At 34.2% G+C, this 19,956-nt stretch overlaps 1 protein-coding gene across 1 annotated transcript in view; it reads right to left on the reverse strand.

Moving 5' to 3' along the window:
- Positions 1–6,982: 6,982 nt before the first annotated feature.
- ELL2 (elongation factor for RNA polymerase II 2) overlaps positions 6,983–19,956 on the reverse strand; it is an 86,046-nt gene continuing 73,072 nt past the window's right edge. Inside the window, exons 9-12 of the mRNA XM_051994002.1 lie at positions 18,337–18,403; positions 12,972–13,143; positions 10,831–10,875; positions 6,983–10,742 (exon numbers count right to left, since the gene is read on the reverse strand). Coding sequence (XP_051849962.1) covers positions 10,626–10,742; positions 10,831–10,875; positions 12,972–13,143; positions 18,337–18,403 — 401 coding nt within the window. The 3' untranslated portion in view covers positions 6,983–10,625. The remainder of the gene's footprint in view (positions 10,743–10,830; positions 10,876–12,971; positions 13,144–18,336; positions 18,404–19,956) is intronic.

The following is a 19,956-nucleotide window of genomic DNA, read 5'->3' on the forward strand; positions in this document are numbered from 1 at the left end:
TGATCTAGTAGGAAAAAACATGTACACAAATGTGTAAGTACAAATATATATTACACAAATACAAAATAATTTCTCAAGTAATTGGGGAAATGATAACAACTGGGAAAATAAGGAAAAGGTTTCTTGTATTAGGTGTCATTCACTTGATTTGAGGTGCTAGGGGTTCTAAGATATAAAAGTGAGAAGGGAGAATATTGTGGGCATGGGGAATAGTCTCTGAAAAAAGTCATGGGAGATGTAGTGTAGTCTTCCAGGAGCAGAAAGCAGGCCAATTTGTCTGGGATGTAGAGGAATGTACAATTGATCTAGATAGGAGGATAGAGCTAGATTTTTAAAGATTTAAAATTCCAAATAGGGGAATTTTTATTTTATTCTGGAGGAAATAGGAAGTCACTGAGGCTTCCTAAACAGGAAGGAGAATAGTCAGACTTGTACTTTAGAAATACCAATATGGCAGCTATGTGAAGGATGGATTAGAGAAGGAGAAAGTGGAGATGGGGAAACAAATTGGGAGGGTTATTACAACAACCTAGGCAAGAGATGAGTGCCTGAAAGAGAAGAGATAAAATATATTAAAAATTAGCACTGGGGGCAGCTAGGTGGTACAGTGGATAGAGTATCAGCCCTGAAGTCAGAAGGACCTGAGTTCAAATCTGGACTCAGACACTTAACACTTCCTAGCTGTGTGACCTTAGGCAAGTCACTAAATCCCAATTGCCTCAGGAGGAAAAAAATTAGCACTGGATTGAGTCAATTATCATAGTTTTATGAATTCCCACAATAGTACATTTTATCAGGAGTCAGAAAAGCTTAGAAAAGGCAGATGGCTAAAATCATATAAGATTGGATTTGGAAAGGGAGTAATGGGGCCAAGAGTAGGGGAACAGACATTCAATGGTAGGGGACAGTATTTAAAATTGAATTAGTTATGGAGTCAAGATTCATAAGGGAAGAGACTGAAGCTAGAATGGGGTGATAGTCTGGGAAAGATGAGAGGGGTAGGGAAAAATAAAGAATAAATTTAGGAGTGGTGAATCAAAGGGAGAAGTGGATGTCAGGGTATTCTGACAAATGTTTAGCAATTTCCTCTCTGGGGAAAAAAAATACCTTGACACACATGTTTAATCTGCATTATAATTTTCACAATTTCTCTTATCCAATAAAAATAAATCAAACTGATTTGTAGTTTTTACTGATTTGTAGGGGTAAATTTTCTGAAATTTAAAAAATTGGCTCCAATACACAAAGATAGAAGGTTATGATCAGATGGAATTTCAGAATTGTTGAGGTTAAATGCTTGAAAGTGAGATGGTATCAAAGATTCAACAGTTGGGGTAACTAGGTGGTGCAGTAGACAAGAGCACCAACTCTGAAGTCAGGAGGACCCGAGTTCCAATTTGATCTCAGACACTTTTGCTGACTGTGTGACCCTGGACAAGTCATTTAACCCCAATTGCTTCGGGGGAAAAAAGATATAACAGTTCCTATATATGGCTGAAGTAGAGAGAAGATGCAGATGATGGAAGCTGAGGAAGTTCATGAATAGGGAAGCCAGGGTCTCTTGAGGGGGCAACAACATGAAGCTGAAGTCCCCTTGTTTAAGGGCAGGGCAAGGGGATGGCAAGAGACTGTGAGCATGATCCTGAGATCATGAAAATCACTATAGTATATTTCAGTCTACTTTGGCTTGTCATCATCACATTACTGCTTTTAATCTACATCACTGATAACTAAAATCATGGCATTCTGTTATTTATAGCCACAGAATATCACCAATAGTATCATATTATCTAAACTTTCTGTTCAAAATTTTCTATGGCTCACCATCCAATGCCTCATACTTACATTTAGGGGCTTCTACACAAACTAACGCCAAATAGACTTTTGCAGCCTTATCACCATTCTTCTATATAAACCTAAATCTAACTAAACTGGCTTGCCTACTTCTCCCTTGAAATAATAACCTGTATTTTTCTCTCCTCTATAGAATACTCTCTTCTTTCCTCTCCCCAATCAAAGCCTATCTTTGAAGGCATAGATCCTTGGAAATCTTCCCAGGAGCCTCCCTCCTCTGAAACTTGTCTTACACATTGATCTTTTATTTATTGTCCTGTATTTTTAGTTACATCATTATATGCATTTTTATCTTCCCAATCAGGCTGCAAGACCTTTTAATGTAGGACCTGTTTTATATATAGTACCTTGTGTGTATTAGTAAGCATTATATACTGCTTTTGAAGTATTGGGGGGCAGAAACTTGGTCTGGTGGGACACTGAGAGACTCTAAACCAGCATCAATAAAGCAACATACAAGCCGTTAGAGTAATACAATGTTACCCAAGTTGGTAACTACTAAGTTGGAGAACTATTAAGAATTATATCAAACTCTTTGTGACCCCATTTTGGGTTTTCTTGGCAAAGATATTGAAGTGGTATATCATTTTTCTCTTCTAAGGAAGAGTTTATTTATTAAGAGTTTACTATATGCAAGGCATTATACTAGGTCTTGGGGACAGTCAAAGTTTAAAAATATGACAGTGCTCATTCTTATGGAATGTATGCTCTACAATAGCAATGGTTTTCAAAGTATGAACTTTGGAATTTTTGGAGATCCTTGAGGCCCTTTTTCAGAGGATCTTTGAGATCAAAACAATTTTAACACTCCTAGGATGTTTTAATTTCTAATATAGTAAATAGCAATTCATATAATCCATATGAGTTAAAACTCTTTGGGGGAGGGTCTCATATTTAAAATTTTATAATTTTAAAGAGAGTGAAAAAGTAGGAAGATCAAAAAAACTTGAGAAATGATGTATGCTACAGTGAAAAATGTAATGAATGAATGAAAAACCATTGATTAAGCTCTTACTATGTGCAAAGCATTGTAAGCTAAGTAACAGGAATACAAATTGAAAAGCAAGACTATCCTTGTTTTTAGGGAGATCACATTCTAATAGGAGATTTCAACTGCAAGTCAGATAGAACTGATGGTGCTTGAGGTACAAAGGCAAAACAGATTGTAATACATCTTTAATGTTATTTCCAGCCATAAAACCACTGACAATGCAAGATAAGAGTTAGATGCCAAGGAAAGGCACTACCTACATCAGAAGTTCAGCTCTCAGAACATATGAAGAGAGGGACTGTGCTTTTAGCAAGGTATTTCTTCAACATAATAAATAGGTACAGGTTCAATGCCTGCCTTCTCAATGAGTGGGGACGAACAATCTGAATGAAGAGAATTTGAAATAAAATTTTAAAAAGATAAACGTAATAAATAGTAAAATTTAAAAACAGGCATAGGCTCACTCAATCAACAAGTGTTTATTAAACACATATTATGTTTCAAAGTTTTGTGCTAGGTACTGGGAAAACAAGTACGAATGAAATAATCCTCATCTTTTTGTGAGGCTCAATTTAGAAAAACTGAGATATCCTAAGATTTCAAAACTCCATGAAATATTTTTTGCTACTTTGCGTATTGAATATGCAAAATATTTTTAGTTATATGAATTTTTACTTAATGGGGTCTACATATCTCATCTGACTTTTCCAGATTTGTCTGAACAATTCACTTATCTCTTAGGATCTTGCATAATTTTATCTTTCAAGAATGTGAACCAGGTTTTATAAGCTAAAGACTGGCTGACTCTTTAGTAGTTTCCTAATGATAGAACAAAGTGAAGAGTCCCAAGTCCTAGGCCCTGCTAGCGAATTCAGATAAAGAAATCTCTCCTACATTTCAGAGACCAATATGTATAGCTCATTGTCTTTCTACAAATGGTTACATTGTACCAAGGATTCAACCACAGTAACAAGGCATGGGCAGCCCAGCTGAATCATCTAGGCAAGAAATGCAAATAAGTTCATGTTCATGGTTTCAGTCCTCCCCATTCATTAAATCATCTAAGACAGAAGCATTGACCCCAACTCTGCATTTAGCAATAAGCCCATGTCAAGGCTGCTGACTACCATTGCTTCCTTCTGTACTTTCCTGGTTAGCTTAAACCTGTAGGACAGGTAAACCTGTAGGCCCCAGCCTTTAATAAAACAAACCCCCAAACACTCCACCCCAAAACATCAAGCCTCTCTCCACCTTTTATTTCCTTTGTATTTTATTTAAAACTGATTCATCACAGGATTCCTCACCTAAAAACCAATGACCCCATAGATCTTTAAGACTCTACCTTTGACATTCTAAGCACATGGTTTATATTTAAAACGCCTTTCACCAACTGACCTGCATGTGTTTTCCAAACAATAATTAATCCTTCCAGTTGTACAGTGAGGTAGATATATTTTCATTTCTAGAAGAGGTAAGTTAAATAGATTGGTCAGAGCTATAAAGCATTTCATGGATGACGTTCCAATTCACAGCTTTTTTCTTCCAAGATAGTAATCGTAAACAATCTGATATATAGTTCTATGGTTGGAAATGAAATTCTATATGGCCGGATTCATTCCACATCTGAAACACTGCATAAATACAGCAAAAAAGTACTTTACCAATTCAGCTTCTTTGTTTAATCTTCTCCTATCGACTCAATTGGCATATTATAAATTCATACTCTCCAGCTTCAACCAACTGGGCTCTCACTGCAGCAAGGCGATCCTTTTTACCGTATCCTTGTCAGAAGCCATGCTAAACCTCTTCTCATGTTTTCCTCCCTCTCTTCCCCTTCAGTTACTTTGCTGAGAAATTGAGATTATTCAATGTGAGGGCCCTCTTCTCATCTTTTCATCTCAAACCTCTTGACATTATCCTCTGCCCTCTTACTCTTCCAATTTCTTAATGAAGCAGCCCTTCTTCCTGCCAAGGTCAATCTCTCTCTACATATGCTCTTGATTACATCTTGTGCTGTGATTAGATTTTTATTTATTACATGGAGAACTCAATCACTCCCTGGGTAATCTTCAACTTTTCCTTTATCTACAGATCTATTCCATTATTAAATAACCTTCACTAGGCGCTATCAATCCCTCAAACTTTTGTCTCTCCTCTCCTTAAAGTCCTAGAAAATGGTCCTCTAGTTGGCTCATGTCTTCTGCTATATTTATTTCTTAACTTTGTAGTCTGGCTTCTAACCTCATCAGTTAACTGAAAGTGTTTTCTCCAAAGTTACCAATAATATTTTGGGGGTTTAGGGTGTGTTTTTAGGTAATTGGACTTAAGTGACTTGTCCAGGATCACACAGCCATTATGCTTCTGCAGTTAAATTTGAACTCAGATCCTCTTGGCTCCAGAGCTAATGCTCTATCCTGAGTCACCCAATTGTACCTATCTTTTACTTGTCAGATCTGATGAACTTCATCTTTTATCCTCAACCAAAATACTTAATACATAAGCATTATTATTATCTCCTGCTATTTTTATTTCCACATCACATCTCTAACCCCTGTTCTCTATGCAACTATCACCTTGGTTCAGGACTTTCAACTTCTCTTGCTTTAATTATTGCAGTAACTTTTTAAGTGATCATCCTCCACAATGCTGTCAAATCTTCTCTACTCAAACTCCAGGGAGTCTGTAATACTGACTCTAGGGGGGGAAAACAAATTCCCTTTGTTTAGCTTTTAAAGCCCTTCACAACCAGGCTCCCACCTATCCATCCAAACTGGCCTCTCTATCCCTTACATATAACACTCCCATCTGTTTTCATGCCTTTTGCACTAATCATTACTCATATTGGCAATAAACCTTTTCTCATCCCTGTCTTATAGAATTTCCCTCTTCCTTCAAACATGACTTTCTCTGGAAAGTCTTCCCTGATCCTTCACTTACTTCTTCCCTTCCCAAAATAACTTGTACTTACCTGCTTTGTACTTGTTGTCTTTATATTCTCCTTATATGTAAGCTCCTTGAGAGTAGAAATTAACTTGAAGATTCTCATCTATGTCTTTTCAGAAATCATACATAGTGGATTTATCTATGAATTTAGGAAAATTACCAAGATACTAAGGCCTATTGGATATTTCACACCTTGCCCTGCAACTTTAGAAATTTTTTTTTAGTAATATTAAAAGGCTATTCACTTTCCTGATCCCAAACTATTGCTTTCCCAATGTAACTCTTACTGCTCTTATTCATGAAAATGGAAGATGCTTAAGGAATAGAAAGATATTTTAGAAAACTTCCCACACTTGGGTATGTGAATTTTTAAAAGATGTCTTAATAACTGTATTCAACATATTTGGTTTCCTTTGTAATCCTATGTATTTTAATTTTTAAATTTTAATTTACACACTTAAAAAGCATTCTGAGAAGGCATCCATCTACCCATAGGTTTTTTAGATTACCAAAGAGTTCCACAACATTAAAAAGGTTACATATGCTTGTTTTAGAAATTATGAACATATCCTTTTTTTTTTTTTGCTTATTTTCAACCTTTTTTCCCCCTACAACTTTCTGATAAAAACTTACTAATTAATTCTCTATTGCTTATTTCTCATTCCTTCCCCGTGATATTCTAATTCATATTTTATGGTTCATCTTTCCCACTACATTGAATCCAATGATTCAGAAATGTCCTAAGGATGATAGAATCAGAGTTAAAAATGGAAGAATCTTGGAGGATAATGAGTCCAAATCTCCCTCATTTGACAGCTGAGAAAGTCATGCCCAGGACTATATAGTTAATAAATCTTCAGAAATGGGATTTCTGAACTTACACCTTTCTGACTCCAAATCTACCATTCTATGTATCATGCCATCTTTATCTCCTCAGAATTGAGACAGCCATTTTCTGAACCTAATTTTGCATGCTCAACAATTCATAAGTTTACCTTAGCTGGAAGACTATCTTTCCCGGGTGAATGTTACACTTGTATGAAAGATAATAGGGGTTAGGGGTTAACATAAAGCAACTCTAGTCTATATTAATCAATTATCTTACTGGGAATATCTTTGTGTGCCTTTATAATAATCAGATATGAAAAGATTTTTTTAATTAAATATTTTGAAACAAGACAAGAAAAACAGGACTGCAAAGTTAACATTTTTTTTATTGAACTAAAATTTGTGTAGAACGGGAGGGGGTGGGCAACAATGGCTCAAGTGTTCATTAGCTTAGACAAAATGCCCTTGTGGCATTTTTTAACTTTGAGAGTCCTAATATGAGTTGTGTGGAAACAAGAAATAGTGTGTATATGTATTTTTTTTAAACACTTCAAAAAAAAAATTCAGAAAGGAGCCTCACAGTCTTGTTTATTTAATCTTCATGTTACAAAATGCTTTGCAAACATTCCCTGTTGTTTTCCTTTAGTAGTGTCAGTTTAATATTCTTCCCCCAAAATATTCCTTTCACAGTACTGGCTATATTAACTCTTTCCCATTAGGTATGTGGAAGGAAAGGATTTAGTAACACTTAGGCAGAGAGCTAATTGTAACAACTTCAAAAGTAGTGAAAGGCATATGCCAAACATATGTGTTAAGTCAACACCGCCGAAAAGGCAATGAACTGGCTAAAATGTCTCAGAAAAGTTTTAAAAATAAAGATGGAATGAATAGACTTATTAAGTTACAATATATCAAATGATGGATCATTTCAGAACTTTTCTTTTAACATGTGAATCTGCCTCTGCTTTACATAGTACAGTTAAATACTTCAAGGGAAAAGGAAATTCCGGTAAAGAATATAAGATGATTTAGAAATATAAAGAAATTAACACTGAATTTTAAAATGTAGCCAGCAATGTTCTAAACTTGTTTCAGCCAGCTACTTTGCAAGAATAAGGATTTGTGATCTCTTCCTAATTTATCAATTGATAAACAGAAAACCAACAAAATGAAGAAAAAAAAATCTGATTTATTTTTGCTTTTAAAAAACTACTTAGTATCATTTTGGTTTGATTTAAATCAACTGTTCATTCCATTTCATAAGATTAATTAAAGGAAAAAAACTCTTAAAGAGTACTTTGAACTGATTTAGACTAAATGAGTGAAAGACATGACAACCTTGACTGATGCTATTTTCCTATTATTGTTTCTCTCAAATGAATCAAACTGTATACAGAGAGTAGTGTAATTTGAACCTGCACCATCACCTGGAAAGTTTCATTTGGCTTTCACTTGAGAAAATCTATAAATCTTGCAAGGAGAGATTAATAATGTTAAAAAATATCACTTTGATAAGTTCATACACTTATTCAACAGAGATGTAGATTAGAGAAAGAGCAGATATGTAGATTTAAAGAACTACATTTTGCAACCAATAGATGGACATACATTTTGCAAGGCTATTACCATTGCAAAAGATGCCATCTACATTAAGGCTTTTACAATAGGTGGTGAAGCCTAAGGATGTGCAATGCTGGACTATACATGTGATCTCCAGCTTAAGTCATTACCCAACCTGTAAACCAGAAGATGTGCTCACATGTTTGTGGTAGTTTTAAGCAGGATAAAATTTTGGTTACAGGGAGAGTCTTATTTGTAAACATATTTAAATAGGAATTGGTGTGGAAATAGTTACAGAGGGACTCTTCCTTCAGAATAAGAGAAGTGACTTGTACATTATGATGGGTAGACAAAGATAATTAGCCTTTTTTCTATTATTTAAACTTGCATTTTAACTGAAAAGATGATCTCTAGAGTCCCTTTTAGCGCTAAAATACTATGACTTATAGACATAAAGATTTGGAGTTGTACCAAATGAAGCATATATTTCTTGTTTTAAAGCCAATTTTTTTTTTTTGTTAACCCACCAATTCATCATCATCCAAGTAGTTACACCAATGAATCTCTTCTGGATAAACGACATTGTTTACAGATAAAACACTTGAGATATATTGATAAAAATCATAATATGTATAAATACCAAATTCTACCTTATTCCTGAATAAATTCCCCTTGGTCTGTGTATTTTTTTCTAAAATTTGGAAATCTATTAACAGCTAGTGATTGTATCAATTATGAGGTAAGAGAAAGAGCACCAAAAGTCTCAAAGATGAGTAGTAAAATACCATGAATTCTGCTCTACATAGTAATAGGACAGTTGTTTATAGTAATGTGAAAAAGAGTTGGAGTCAAAGGCAGACATGCTGGGCCTTTGTATATTTCTTTCAAACAACCTAATCTTTTTTGGTAAATGTTCTAAAAGGACATGAGAGAAAGTTCCCCCTCCCATCCCTGACTACTGGATGATGACATAGTACCTCAAGAATCCTAGACACCAAACATATTCTGGTTTACAGTGATACACAACAAATTTGGTTAGTTAGTTGGTTTTTTTTTTTTTTTTGGATGCTGGAGACATTTATTAAAGACACTACCAAAATTTTGGCAAACATTCCAAAAATCAGATTTGTAAACATAATGCTTCCCTTTTCAATTGGCAGCACTTCGAAAAGACAATACGGTAAGACAACACAATTTAAGCCAACATTAGTTCAAAATCCTTACATGCTTGACCAATAACTTATGTTCCCACATGATAAAACAAGTGATAGTTTAAATCAAAGTAAACAGATAAACTGCATGAAATGAAAGTTTGTGCTGTTTGATGAATCACAGTATTTTATAGTTAAATATATCTGTTCTTTGTTATATTCCTGTTACCCAGGAGGAAAAAAAAATCTTTTAAATATACATTTCATGTAGGCAATAGCTTCTTTGCATATCTCTCTTCAAAAAAATACTTTATAGCAGTATATAAATAGGTCACCTACATGTTTAATTTTATAATTCTGCCCCAAAACTATAGATCAGTTTCATTTTCATAACATTGATTTTTCCCAACATTAATAAAGCTGACAAACTGTTGAAATGGAAATGCTTTTGTCTTCCACAATAGAAGTAGCAATTTTATAGGAAAAAACCTACAGTAACACTCGTCAGTTGTTTTAACCTGAGCGTTTTGGCCTACTAAGAGTAGCAGCTTTTTTTCTTCATGCATGCTCACATCCACACAACCTCTGCACACATACAGTAAGTACAAGCACACTCTTACAGACGCTGGTAGGCCATAATGTGCTTCTCCATTGCTTTAATAAAATGGGAAGCAGTGTAGCTAATGATTAACTACACTATGTATATAATAAGCAAACACCTTAAGGCAACCATTGCAATGGGGGTTTAAGTTCTAGGGATAAATTACTGTTTGAGATCAAATCAGGATGTATGTAATTTATACATATATACATAGATATATATGTATACATATACATTTCTATCTCTTAACCCCCCCCAAAAACAATGTTTTAACTTTTTTTTTTGTACTTTGTGCAAATTTCTAAACCTTCTACCAATTAAGGCAAAGAGTTCGCATTAATAAAGGTCAAAAAACAGGCTTATATTTATCGAAAAAGCATTTCAACTTGCTACATTGTTATTTTTTTGAAAATGTGCACAACCTTTAAGTATAGACACTGGACCCCCAATATCTAAAAGTGATTTCCCATGGACAAACTAAAGTCTTAAGGGGAAGGAGAAAGGGACCAGAAAAAGCAGCTTCAAATACGCAGGGAAGCAAAATTAAAAAAAAAAAAAATAAAAGTAACTCAAAGTTTGCTAATACTGAAACTTTCAACTGACAAAGTTTCAACTTTTTAGAATCTTAGAGCAACTCATTTGGAATTTTAAATAAATAAGCTTAAGTTTATTCACATCTTCTGGTCTAAGCAGAGGTCTAGTGCCAGGACCCTGCTTGCTGTTGGTCGAATTCACCTATTAGTCTTTTGATGTGAGCCAACTTGTTATGAAGATATTCACATCTGTATTTTTCTTCATGGTAATTGGGACTAGACTGTGGAAGGGAAAAAAAGGTAGGTTTTAGAAACACATATAATACTTCCTTACTACAGAATAGAAAGCAAAATACCGATTGTCCCTACCTGATTGATCTTCTTATATTCTTCTAAGACTTCTTCATGAATATTCTACAAAGCAAAAGTTTTTGAAATTAGAACAAAAGGTAGAATTTTTCAGCAAGATTGAAAAATTGATCTCATTGGCAAGAATTGAATTTCATTGTGAAACTTGCTATTAACAACGCAGAAGGAAATGAAAACAATCTCCACTCAGAATAATCCTGTAAAAATGGTGCAATAAATTAAACCCTGTTAAATTTATCACATAATGAATCTCTAGGGCATGAACCTTCATGTTCTTCCATTGGGGGAAGGATAGATTTATAGTGATATTTATCTATTCTCATATATACCACTCTGTCATGATTTTACATGCATTTTATGGCCACAACAAAACGTATGCTAACTGCTTTACTTAAGGAGGGAGGAGGAGTTAAGTTAACTGAATCCTTTTTTTTTTTTATTTTTATGAACTAAGGATTCCTTTAGCCAAAGGGTTGGGAAACACTTCAAGTACTTATGTCCTAGATTTCCTAAGTGGGATAATAATAATACTATCATTTGAAGTAAAAGATAAGAGCTCAATGACTTTGGTAGCTTAAATAAGGGCTGGGAAGGTTAAATTTGAAGCCACAGTGAATTTGTTATTTGCTTATTTATTTTCATAGTTCATATTATATATTGTCCTAAGCGTTTAGTAAATTTTTCGTTTCAGTGGCACTGATGTTAGGATAAAGTAATTCCAAGTATCTTAAAAGATATAGTAAGGAATAATCCTAGTAAAGATATAATATGTGCTAACATATGTGAGTCTCCATAGTTACTAAACAAATATTAAATGCCCACAATGTGCAATTCATACACTATGTACTGAGGTTGCAAAGACACAGTACCTCACAATAAGGAGCTTACTATCTAATGATGAAGATGATGAAACATGTAAAATATGACACAAGGAAGAATTGAGTAAGGGCAAAGGAGAGATCCAGACACAGGGCAATGAGAAATCTAGAAATTTCTGTTATAGGGAGATCAGGAAAGGCTTAACAATTGATGGGTGATTAGGATAATGAAAATAGGGAATTATTTCAAAAAGGGCAAAATGGGAGTGGTGGGTGCACGTCAACCATGGAGTGATGGCAAGCACACAGGCAAGATAACAGGAGAGACCAAGATGAAAATGGGATAGTTCAACTTGGTTAGAACACTAAGTGAAACGGAACAGTATGAACAGTATGAGATAGGAACAGTAGATTAGTATTAGATTGTGGAGGACACTGAATGCTAAATCAAGATGTTTATACTGTAATTGTTATACTAATGACAATTTCTGATCAGTGTGTAACGTGTCATGTAAATGACAGAGGAGACATGAGCTAGGAAGGCCAATGGCTGGTAAGAAATGAAGAGGAACATTTAATAAGAACTTTAGTAAGAACTCATATCTGAAAAATATATTTGTTATTGAGGAAAAGAAGCGAAAGGGGTCACGAACACATCAACACCAATTGGACACATACACTTTCACTACATGAACAAATTTCTGATGTGACATTGCTTAGATACTCCCCTCAGCCTATACAGTAGGGGAGATTAATAAATAAAACTCAAATAAGTATTTGAGCAATTAAATCCAAACCTGGAAAAAGTTAAATCAAACATAGTGATAAACTTTTAATAGTTATTTGTGTTCATATAAGTTTTGATGATTTAAAATTTTCTTTTTAGGTGACAAATGCAAAAAATGTAATTCCTAATTGATAATGTTTTCTCCAAGTGCTGTAGGCTTTGGGTAGAGAGCATACATACCATGAATGCTCCGAAGGATATAAACTCATTTTTATCCATGCCAAGGAGGTACTTCTCTCCTGGACCTAAATATTATGAGTTCAAAGAGTTAATATAACTTTAAAAAGGACACATTCCTTTCATTCATGGAATGGAATTCAACGTTTATTAATAATTTTTCCGTTAAATAACTCTTTGAATTACATAGTGTCTCTATAATTTCATATTAAGGTAAAACATCAGATGGTCAGCCACTCTTTGAGCACTGCCAAAGCGCTGAGGCTCTCTGATAGTGGGCTTGCATTGTTTATAGAGATGGAAGATGCGGACCAAAAAGTTTAGTCACATGAATGAGATCAAGTCCACTCATTTATTACCTGATACTCCTTGGAGCCTGGAGAAAGACGCTTACGTTGTGCATCAAGTTTAATAAACCTTCTAGCGACAGTCTCCATTCTGGCATGCAAAGTTCTATACTCATCATACTCTGCATTGAAGTCATCTTTATAATTCTGGCGTTGCTCATGTGAGACAATAGCAATATATTTTCTAATAAAAAATATTTGAAGGTTAAAGTTACAAGGCAAAATATCTAAAAAATATAAGCATCATCATTCCAACCAAAGATCTTATAGAAATATTTGGAAAAAAACAAAAAACACAAACATCTTTGAGAACTTCCATTTTCATGCTTCTAAGAAAAAACTACAAAAGCTTAAGGGCTCAAATGAAATCCAACCAAAATCATTAATAACAACAATTTGGTGTCAGAATTAAAATGTCTTCAGGAAAAAAAAAATTAAGCAAGATTTATTCTCTTAAAACCCCTTTTCCCCCCAAAATAGATTACTACTACTACTATAATCACAGGTCTGACATACTGAGATATAAGGAACCAAAAAAAAAATTGTTCCTCCCAGACAGCAGGTTGGCCAATAAATGTAAAATATGTTAAAATAAAAGTTAAATACAATATTTAACAACCCTAATTTTCACCTCATATTCTGACCAAAAAGGTAACACACAATGTTAGAGGGGGCCATAGAATGATAAGCTGGTGGTGCTTTAAATGGTACACCCAATTTTGGAAAGCAATTTGGAATTATGAAGTTATTTAAAATGTCCATATTTTTTTGAAATAAAGACTTACTGGGCTTATCCCCCACTGAAGTCAATAACAAAAAGAAAGTCCCTCAAAATACCAAGATATTTATAGCAGCATCTTAGAATTGAAACTGTAAATGGAACTGGAAACAAAATAGATGTCCATTGACTGGGGAATGGCTAAATAACTTGATTGACGATATATGAGAAGACATTCTCCACTCTTAAGTCCCCAACTGTTACAAATAGAAGTTATTTTTGTACCTTTTCAATGTATTGATCAGTAATGCTGATTTTTTTCTCCTCTCAAAAAGATGTTAATAAAAACTTATTTTGTTAAAAAGTCACAAACCTGTGTATTACTTTATATTCATTTACAAACATTATTCTGAAAGGGGAACCACAGGCTTTACCAGAATGCCAGAGTCCTAAAATACTTCACAAAAGAAGTTCTCCTTTAGCTATTAAGATTACTGGTGCTGGGAGTATTTTGTAAGGTCTAAGTTTGTATCTTAATCACAACTCTTTTGCAGACGATATATCCATAGGACATAAAAGAAGTGTTATTTAGAGTTCATTTAACAATTACAGCAATAAAACAATAAAGTCAATTCTCCTAGGCAGAGAGATAGAAGACACAGGGACTATAATCATCCCCGATATAGATTCAGAGGAATCAAAACTAGGACTTTTTGACTGTTGATTTATTTTTGAAAACATGTCACACTGTTTGGTGATTTACTTGGAAGCCAGCAGTATACATTTTAAGATTTCTTGCACTCCCTACCATAAAATTACTTTAGTATGCTTTCCTAGGAAAATGTCTTAATTTACATTTAACTCCATTTATTACATGATCTTATTGATTTCCTAGTAATGGATATATCACAGATGCTACAGGGAACTGATTTAATGGTCCACTTAGTATTTTTATTCATGCTGAGTTGGTATCCAAGTTTAATTTCAGTGTAACTGAGATAGCATGGCCATGCCAATTTCAAGTCATCCTGCTGGCCAGAACTGCCAAAGGAGGGGCAAATTAATTTTTATTTCAAGTGGACTGCCTTGACTGCACATGAGTGGAAGCCCAGGAAAAAAAGAGAAAGCATTAGGAATATATCAAGAATAGGTAAAATGGCTACAGTGAAACATCAAGTTTAGTAATATTTTATTATTTAAAATATTTATCTCTTGTTAGATCCATGTTTTTCAGCCAAAGTTAAAGTTAATTTATTTAATGATTTCAAACCATTAGGAAAAGGTCCTAAACTAGATTGCATTTTTATTTTTACTATAGCATTATGTTTAGTTATACAGTTTAGGGTCTTGTCATTATTTTATAATTTCTATTTAAGTAAATTAATTAAAATTTCTTTTAAAAAAGGAAACTGGCTCATCTTTATGTTAAAGAATGACATTTATATTGATACTAGAGCAAATAATAAACAGCAATGAAAAACACAAAATAAAATTGTGCTTCTTGTAGTTAACTCCCAATCTTCTGGAGATAATTAAGTTGAGGATAACTGTTCTTTGGTTTTTCTTTTCTTTTCTTTTCTTTGACAACCAGTATTTGAGATACTTTGCTATTATTAAGTTGGCAAGACTGGGGGTGGGAAGTGGGATAGTAGAAAAGAAAGCAAAGTGGATGTAAGTTAAATTGCCTAAGTTATACATCCTTATAAAAATGTTTAGCAGGGTTAAAAATTCTAACTAGGACTAAGTTTAGATTATGATGGAATTACTTGCCTACTAATTTTTGTCCACAGAAAGTAGAGATAAAGAAAACTTGACAATGACACAGCTGACCACCCAAGTCCTTATGGATAAATAACTCTCTTCTCTGACTGTGGCCTATGATGATTCTAGTCACACCTGCAGAATGGATTCTTCTAAATTTCCTTTGTAGGATGATAATCTCTCAATTCCATGCCCATTGTGTCAATTTATCTGAAAACTTCTGTCCTGAGCCTCTTCTCTCACTCCATTCTTAGTGATTTCATCAGCTCCCATATATTCAATATTCTCTATGCTGACAAGTCCCAAATCTCCATGTCCATTTCTCATCTTTAGTTCTCATTTGAGTTCTGACTCAGGCAGTTGCAAATATCTGCTTGATATTTCTATCTGGATGTCCCTCCCACATGTACTTTCAACTCTTTACTCTCCCTTATCTTCCCCTCTACATTTTCAGGGCATTTCTGTCAGGCATTATTGATTCAATTTCTTGAATATTTCCTACATCGATTGTCTTTTTTTTCTCAAATCACAATTATGATAACTTAGGTCCTTATCACCTCTCATTTGGACACACTTGCTTTCTGATTCTCCAGTCCAAGTTTTTCCTTTCTTCATAAAATTGTTAGGTTGATATTCCTAAAAGTATAGATTGGACCATATCACGACCCTAATTCCAGGAGTGCTAATGAGTCTCTCCCACTATGACAAATTACAAACTTTTCTATTTGTTATTAAAGCTTTGCTAATCTGACTACAATTTACCTTTCCAGGATTACTGATTCCAGCTTATCCTTTCTCACTTACTCAAAACAGTAGCCATGTTGGCTGCCTTTATCTCTTTATACAGCTCTTACTTTTGTATCTATGAATTGCATCCACCTACTCCCCTCCATTCCTTAGACAATGTCTCTCCTTCTCATTTGCCAGCTCTGGGCTAATTACTTTTTGGTTTCTAGTTCCCTTCAAGCCTCTGCTCAAGTGCCATCTCCTTCAAGAAGCATTTTTTGATTTTCTCTTTGTAGTATCTCCTAACCCCATGTATCATGTGGTAATTTTTTTTTTTTCAGAGTATTTCACTTTTGGAATTTAATTCTCAGTGCCTAGCACAATGCTTGGGACACAAGAAGTCCTTCATTAATTTTTAATTTATATTATGAAAAATGTTAGTTTGATCTATAAGGAACTATAAAAGAGTTACTTAAAATGTGATTTCTTTTGGGGGAAAAAAATTATGGTAAATCCAAAAAAAAAAAAAAAAAGAGAATTTAGGATATAATACCATCATGCCCTTATGAGTGGCCAACTTTTAAAAAACAGAGCAATTTCTGCTGTTATAAGAAAACATCTTCTTTAGGCATGGAATAGATGCTACCTCACCAGAGAGCACTGCTGACTGTCAAACACATTGGAGTGCCAACTCAGCAAACATTGTGAAGTAGCTGATTTGATCTTGGCTGATGCATATATATATAATATATATAATATGCTTCTCAAAAGAGCTCTAAAATCATACACTAATTCAAATGAAAGGGATATTTTTCTTTAATCTATACAAATAATAACTACCATGGAAAGCATGCTAGATCTGGAGTGAAAGGAACTACGTTCAAATCTCAGTTTGCTACTTATTAATTATATTACTTCCTTCAGTTTCCTTATTCATAAAATGAGAGTTAGACTAGAACAAGGCTATAAAATTCAAATACAATTTACTAAATTGTATCAATGTGAGATATATTGACTTAGATATCATTGTGCATGTTTTACTATATTTTTACTTATTGGTTAAATGTTTCCCAATTGCATTTTTATCTGGCCTTGGATGTATTCAGGAGCTTTATAAGCCATAAATTTTGACATCTCTGGACTAGAAGACCTATGGGATTCCTTTTAGCTCTAAATTTATCATCTTAGGGTTTAGGGACTCATCATTCATAACTAAATTTTATTCTCAAAATAATGCAATCATTTTATTAAAAACAACTTAAAAATACTCTAAGGATATATTGTATTTTAGAAAAGAGTGTTTTTGGAAAATCTGGATGGCACAAAAAGTCTGACCTATCTAACATAAGATTCTAATAATAGTAAAGGTCCTAAATTCCATTTAGCTTTTCATGCATTATGAATGTACAAATTTATGAATTTGGAACAGGGTTTGCCTGACTCAATTTCTCCATCCTCTTGCTGCTTGATTATTTTCTATTCCAACAGAACCTATGATACTATAGAAAGCAGAACGAGGTCTCCAAGTCATAATTTCTGCTTATCATAATATTCCCAATCAGCATTTTAACGCATTGTGTATCACAAATACACATATTTGTATGTCTATATACACACACACACACACACACATATATGTATGTATGTATGTATGTATACATATGGATAAAGGAATTGTTCAAATTTCAATATTCTCCCCATCTTAAAAGGAGAACACACTTTTAAATGTAAGTTCCAGTATCTGAAGAAAGCAATATATTACTGTCCTTTATATAATTAAAAAGCATGCTATAAATCCCTGTGATTCCACATTTACCAATATAAGCCAGAAAATGACTGTCCCCCTAAGTCAGGCTTGTCAGCTTTGAAGTACTGAAGAGCTAAATTCTTCCATATTCAAATGTTTAGTCTGTCCATGGGAACAAAGAACAGGATTTCTTGTGTGTTAAATGCTATTGAATAGAACAGCCCAGAAGAAGGATGGGGAAGTACTATATGCCTAACCAAAAAAGCTACTTGACAGGACTAATTTTATAAATATCTTTTTAAAGGTAGTCTTTTTTTTTTTTTGGGGGGGGGGGGGGAGGGCCAAGAGAATTGTCCAGATATTTTAAATTTGTAGACTTTTAAGCCTCAAACTGTCTTTCTTTGGTGGAAGACATTTCAACTTACATCAAGTAATCTGGTAGTTCAATAGTTGATGAAGGATCTGTGGAGGCAGGGCAAACCTCTTTAACTCCTAAGAAGAAACAGAATTTTATTATGTTCATCATTTAACATGATTATAACAAACTTCAAATTCTAATCCAGATCAGAAACACCCAGAACACTCTTCCTCAAAACTATTCTGCTACCTCAATAAGCAACAGTGAGCAAGGAATACAATTGAACATGAACAATAGAGGCCATATGACAAGCTCTGCCATGGCCAACACCAGGCGTTGAAAGTGCACTGGCTACTGCAGTGTCTGCACAATAAAGGAATCCAATCTTAACCCAAGGTCAATCTTCTATTATTCCAAGAAAAGTTGTGGCATCTGCACAGCATTCAAATACTGTGGTGGCAGATGCAGTCAAACAATTGAAGATACAAGTTTTACATCAACATCTAATTTTCATGGGATTTGAACAAGACAGAGAAGACAATAATGTGAAGTAGCAGGCTGCTTTAGTCACTGTATTTTAACTGCTATCCTTTTGGGAGGAGATGAGGAGGAGGAGTATGAATTGTGTCAGAAGTTTTCCCATCAGTTTTAAGACATTTAAAATAAGGCAGTACTATAACCCAATGCATACTGAATTAACCTAAACACATTTGGGGGAAAAAAAGAAAAGATAAGAAAAGAAAAATAATGTGCAAGTCCCTGAGGACTATTACGAAAGTGTGTCAAATCTCCACAGTATTCCATTTGTTCAAACTATCTTCAAAGAGCATGTTTAGTGGCTCTTTTAATTAGGTAAATTTGTGCCACCCAAAGTAAAGTGAGGCTAATATAAATTAAAACTACCATTGCTTGCTGGCAAAACTTAAATCTTTGCTTAATAAAAGTGAATACTTTGAAATTTCATATCCATTTTTTCTTTTTTTCCCCTCTCCTTAGAGAGCATGCAATCTTTCTAAGTTGTTAAAAATATCTGAACAAAGTTTGGATGAAACACACACACACACACACACACACACACACACTAACCACCTGTAACTATTATCCCCTGCATTTCTGTTTCAAGGAGATACCCTTGTGACTATCTGACTACATATTATCTGGTCCCTTTCTGTGGTCACTAAAAGGAGAATGGCTTCAAACCAGATTCAGGGAATGTGGCTCTAGATTTTCTTCTTGTTTTTCTCTAACCAGGAGTAGCTCTGGGAGGTTCCAAACTGAGTGAAAGTATGACAAAGGAGTATGCCTTCTACTCAATTCTTGAGAAAACACTGAATCTGGCTAAAAGTTGACTTATCTCAGAAGTGTTGAAAAAGTGTTGTCTTTTAATTAAATAGGTGTCCCAAATTAATAAATTGTTCCAGACTCTCCACACTAAGATTAAGCCTTGTAGGAAAAGGGAGAGATTAGGAGACAGCATATATTTAGAGATCTGACTTATGAATTCTGAATCCTGAACTTCTGAGGTTACTGGCCCTTTTTTATCTATGTTAAATATTGTGGGTTTGCGAAAGACAATCCTTCCCTCAGATTTACCATGCTATGAGTCTGAAAGTACTTTAAAGGGCATACATTGACATGTTATTATACCCAAGTTCACGTTAATGATAAATTTTGCTACAAACAGATC

The sequence above is a fragment of the Antechinus flavipes genome, chromosome 1, assembly GCF_016432865.1.
Source record: "Antechinus flavipes isolate AdamAnt ecotype Samford, QLD, Australia chromosome 1, AdamAnt_v2, whole genome shotgun sequence".
Classification (NCBI taxonomy): Eukaryota; Metazoa; Chordata; class Mammalia; order Dasyuromorphia; family Dasyuridae; genus Antechinus; species Antechinus flavipes.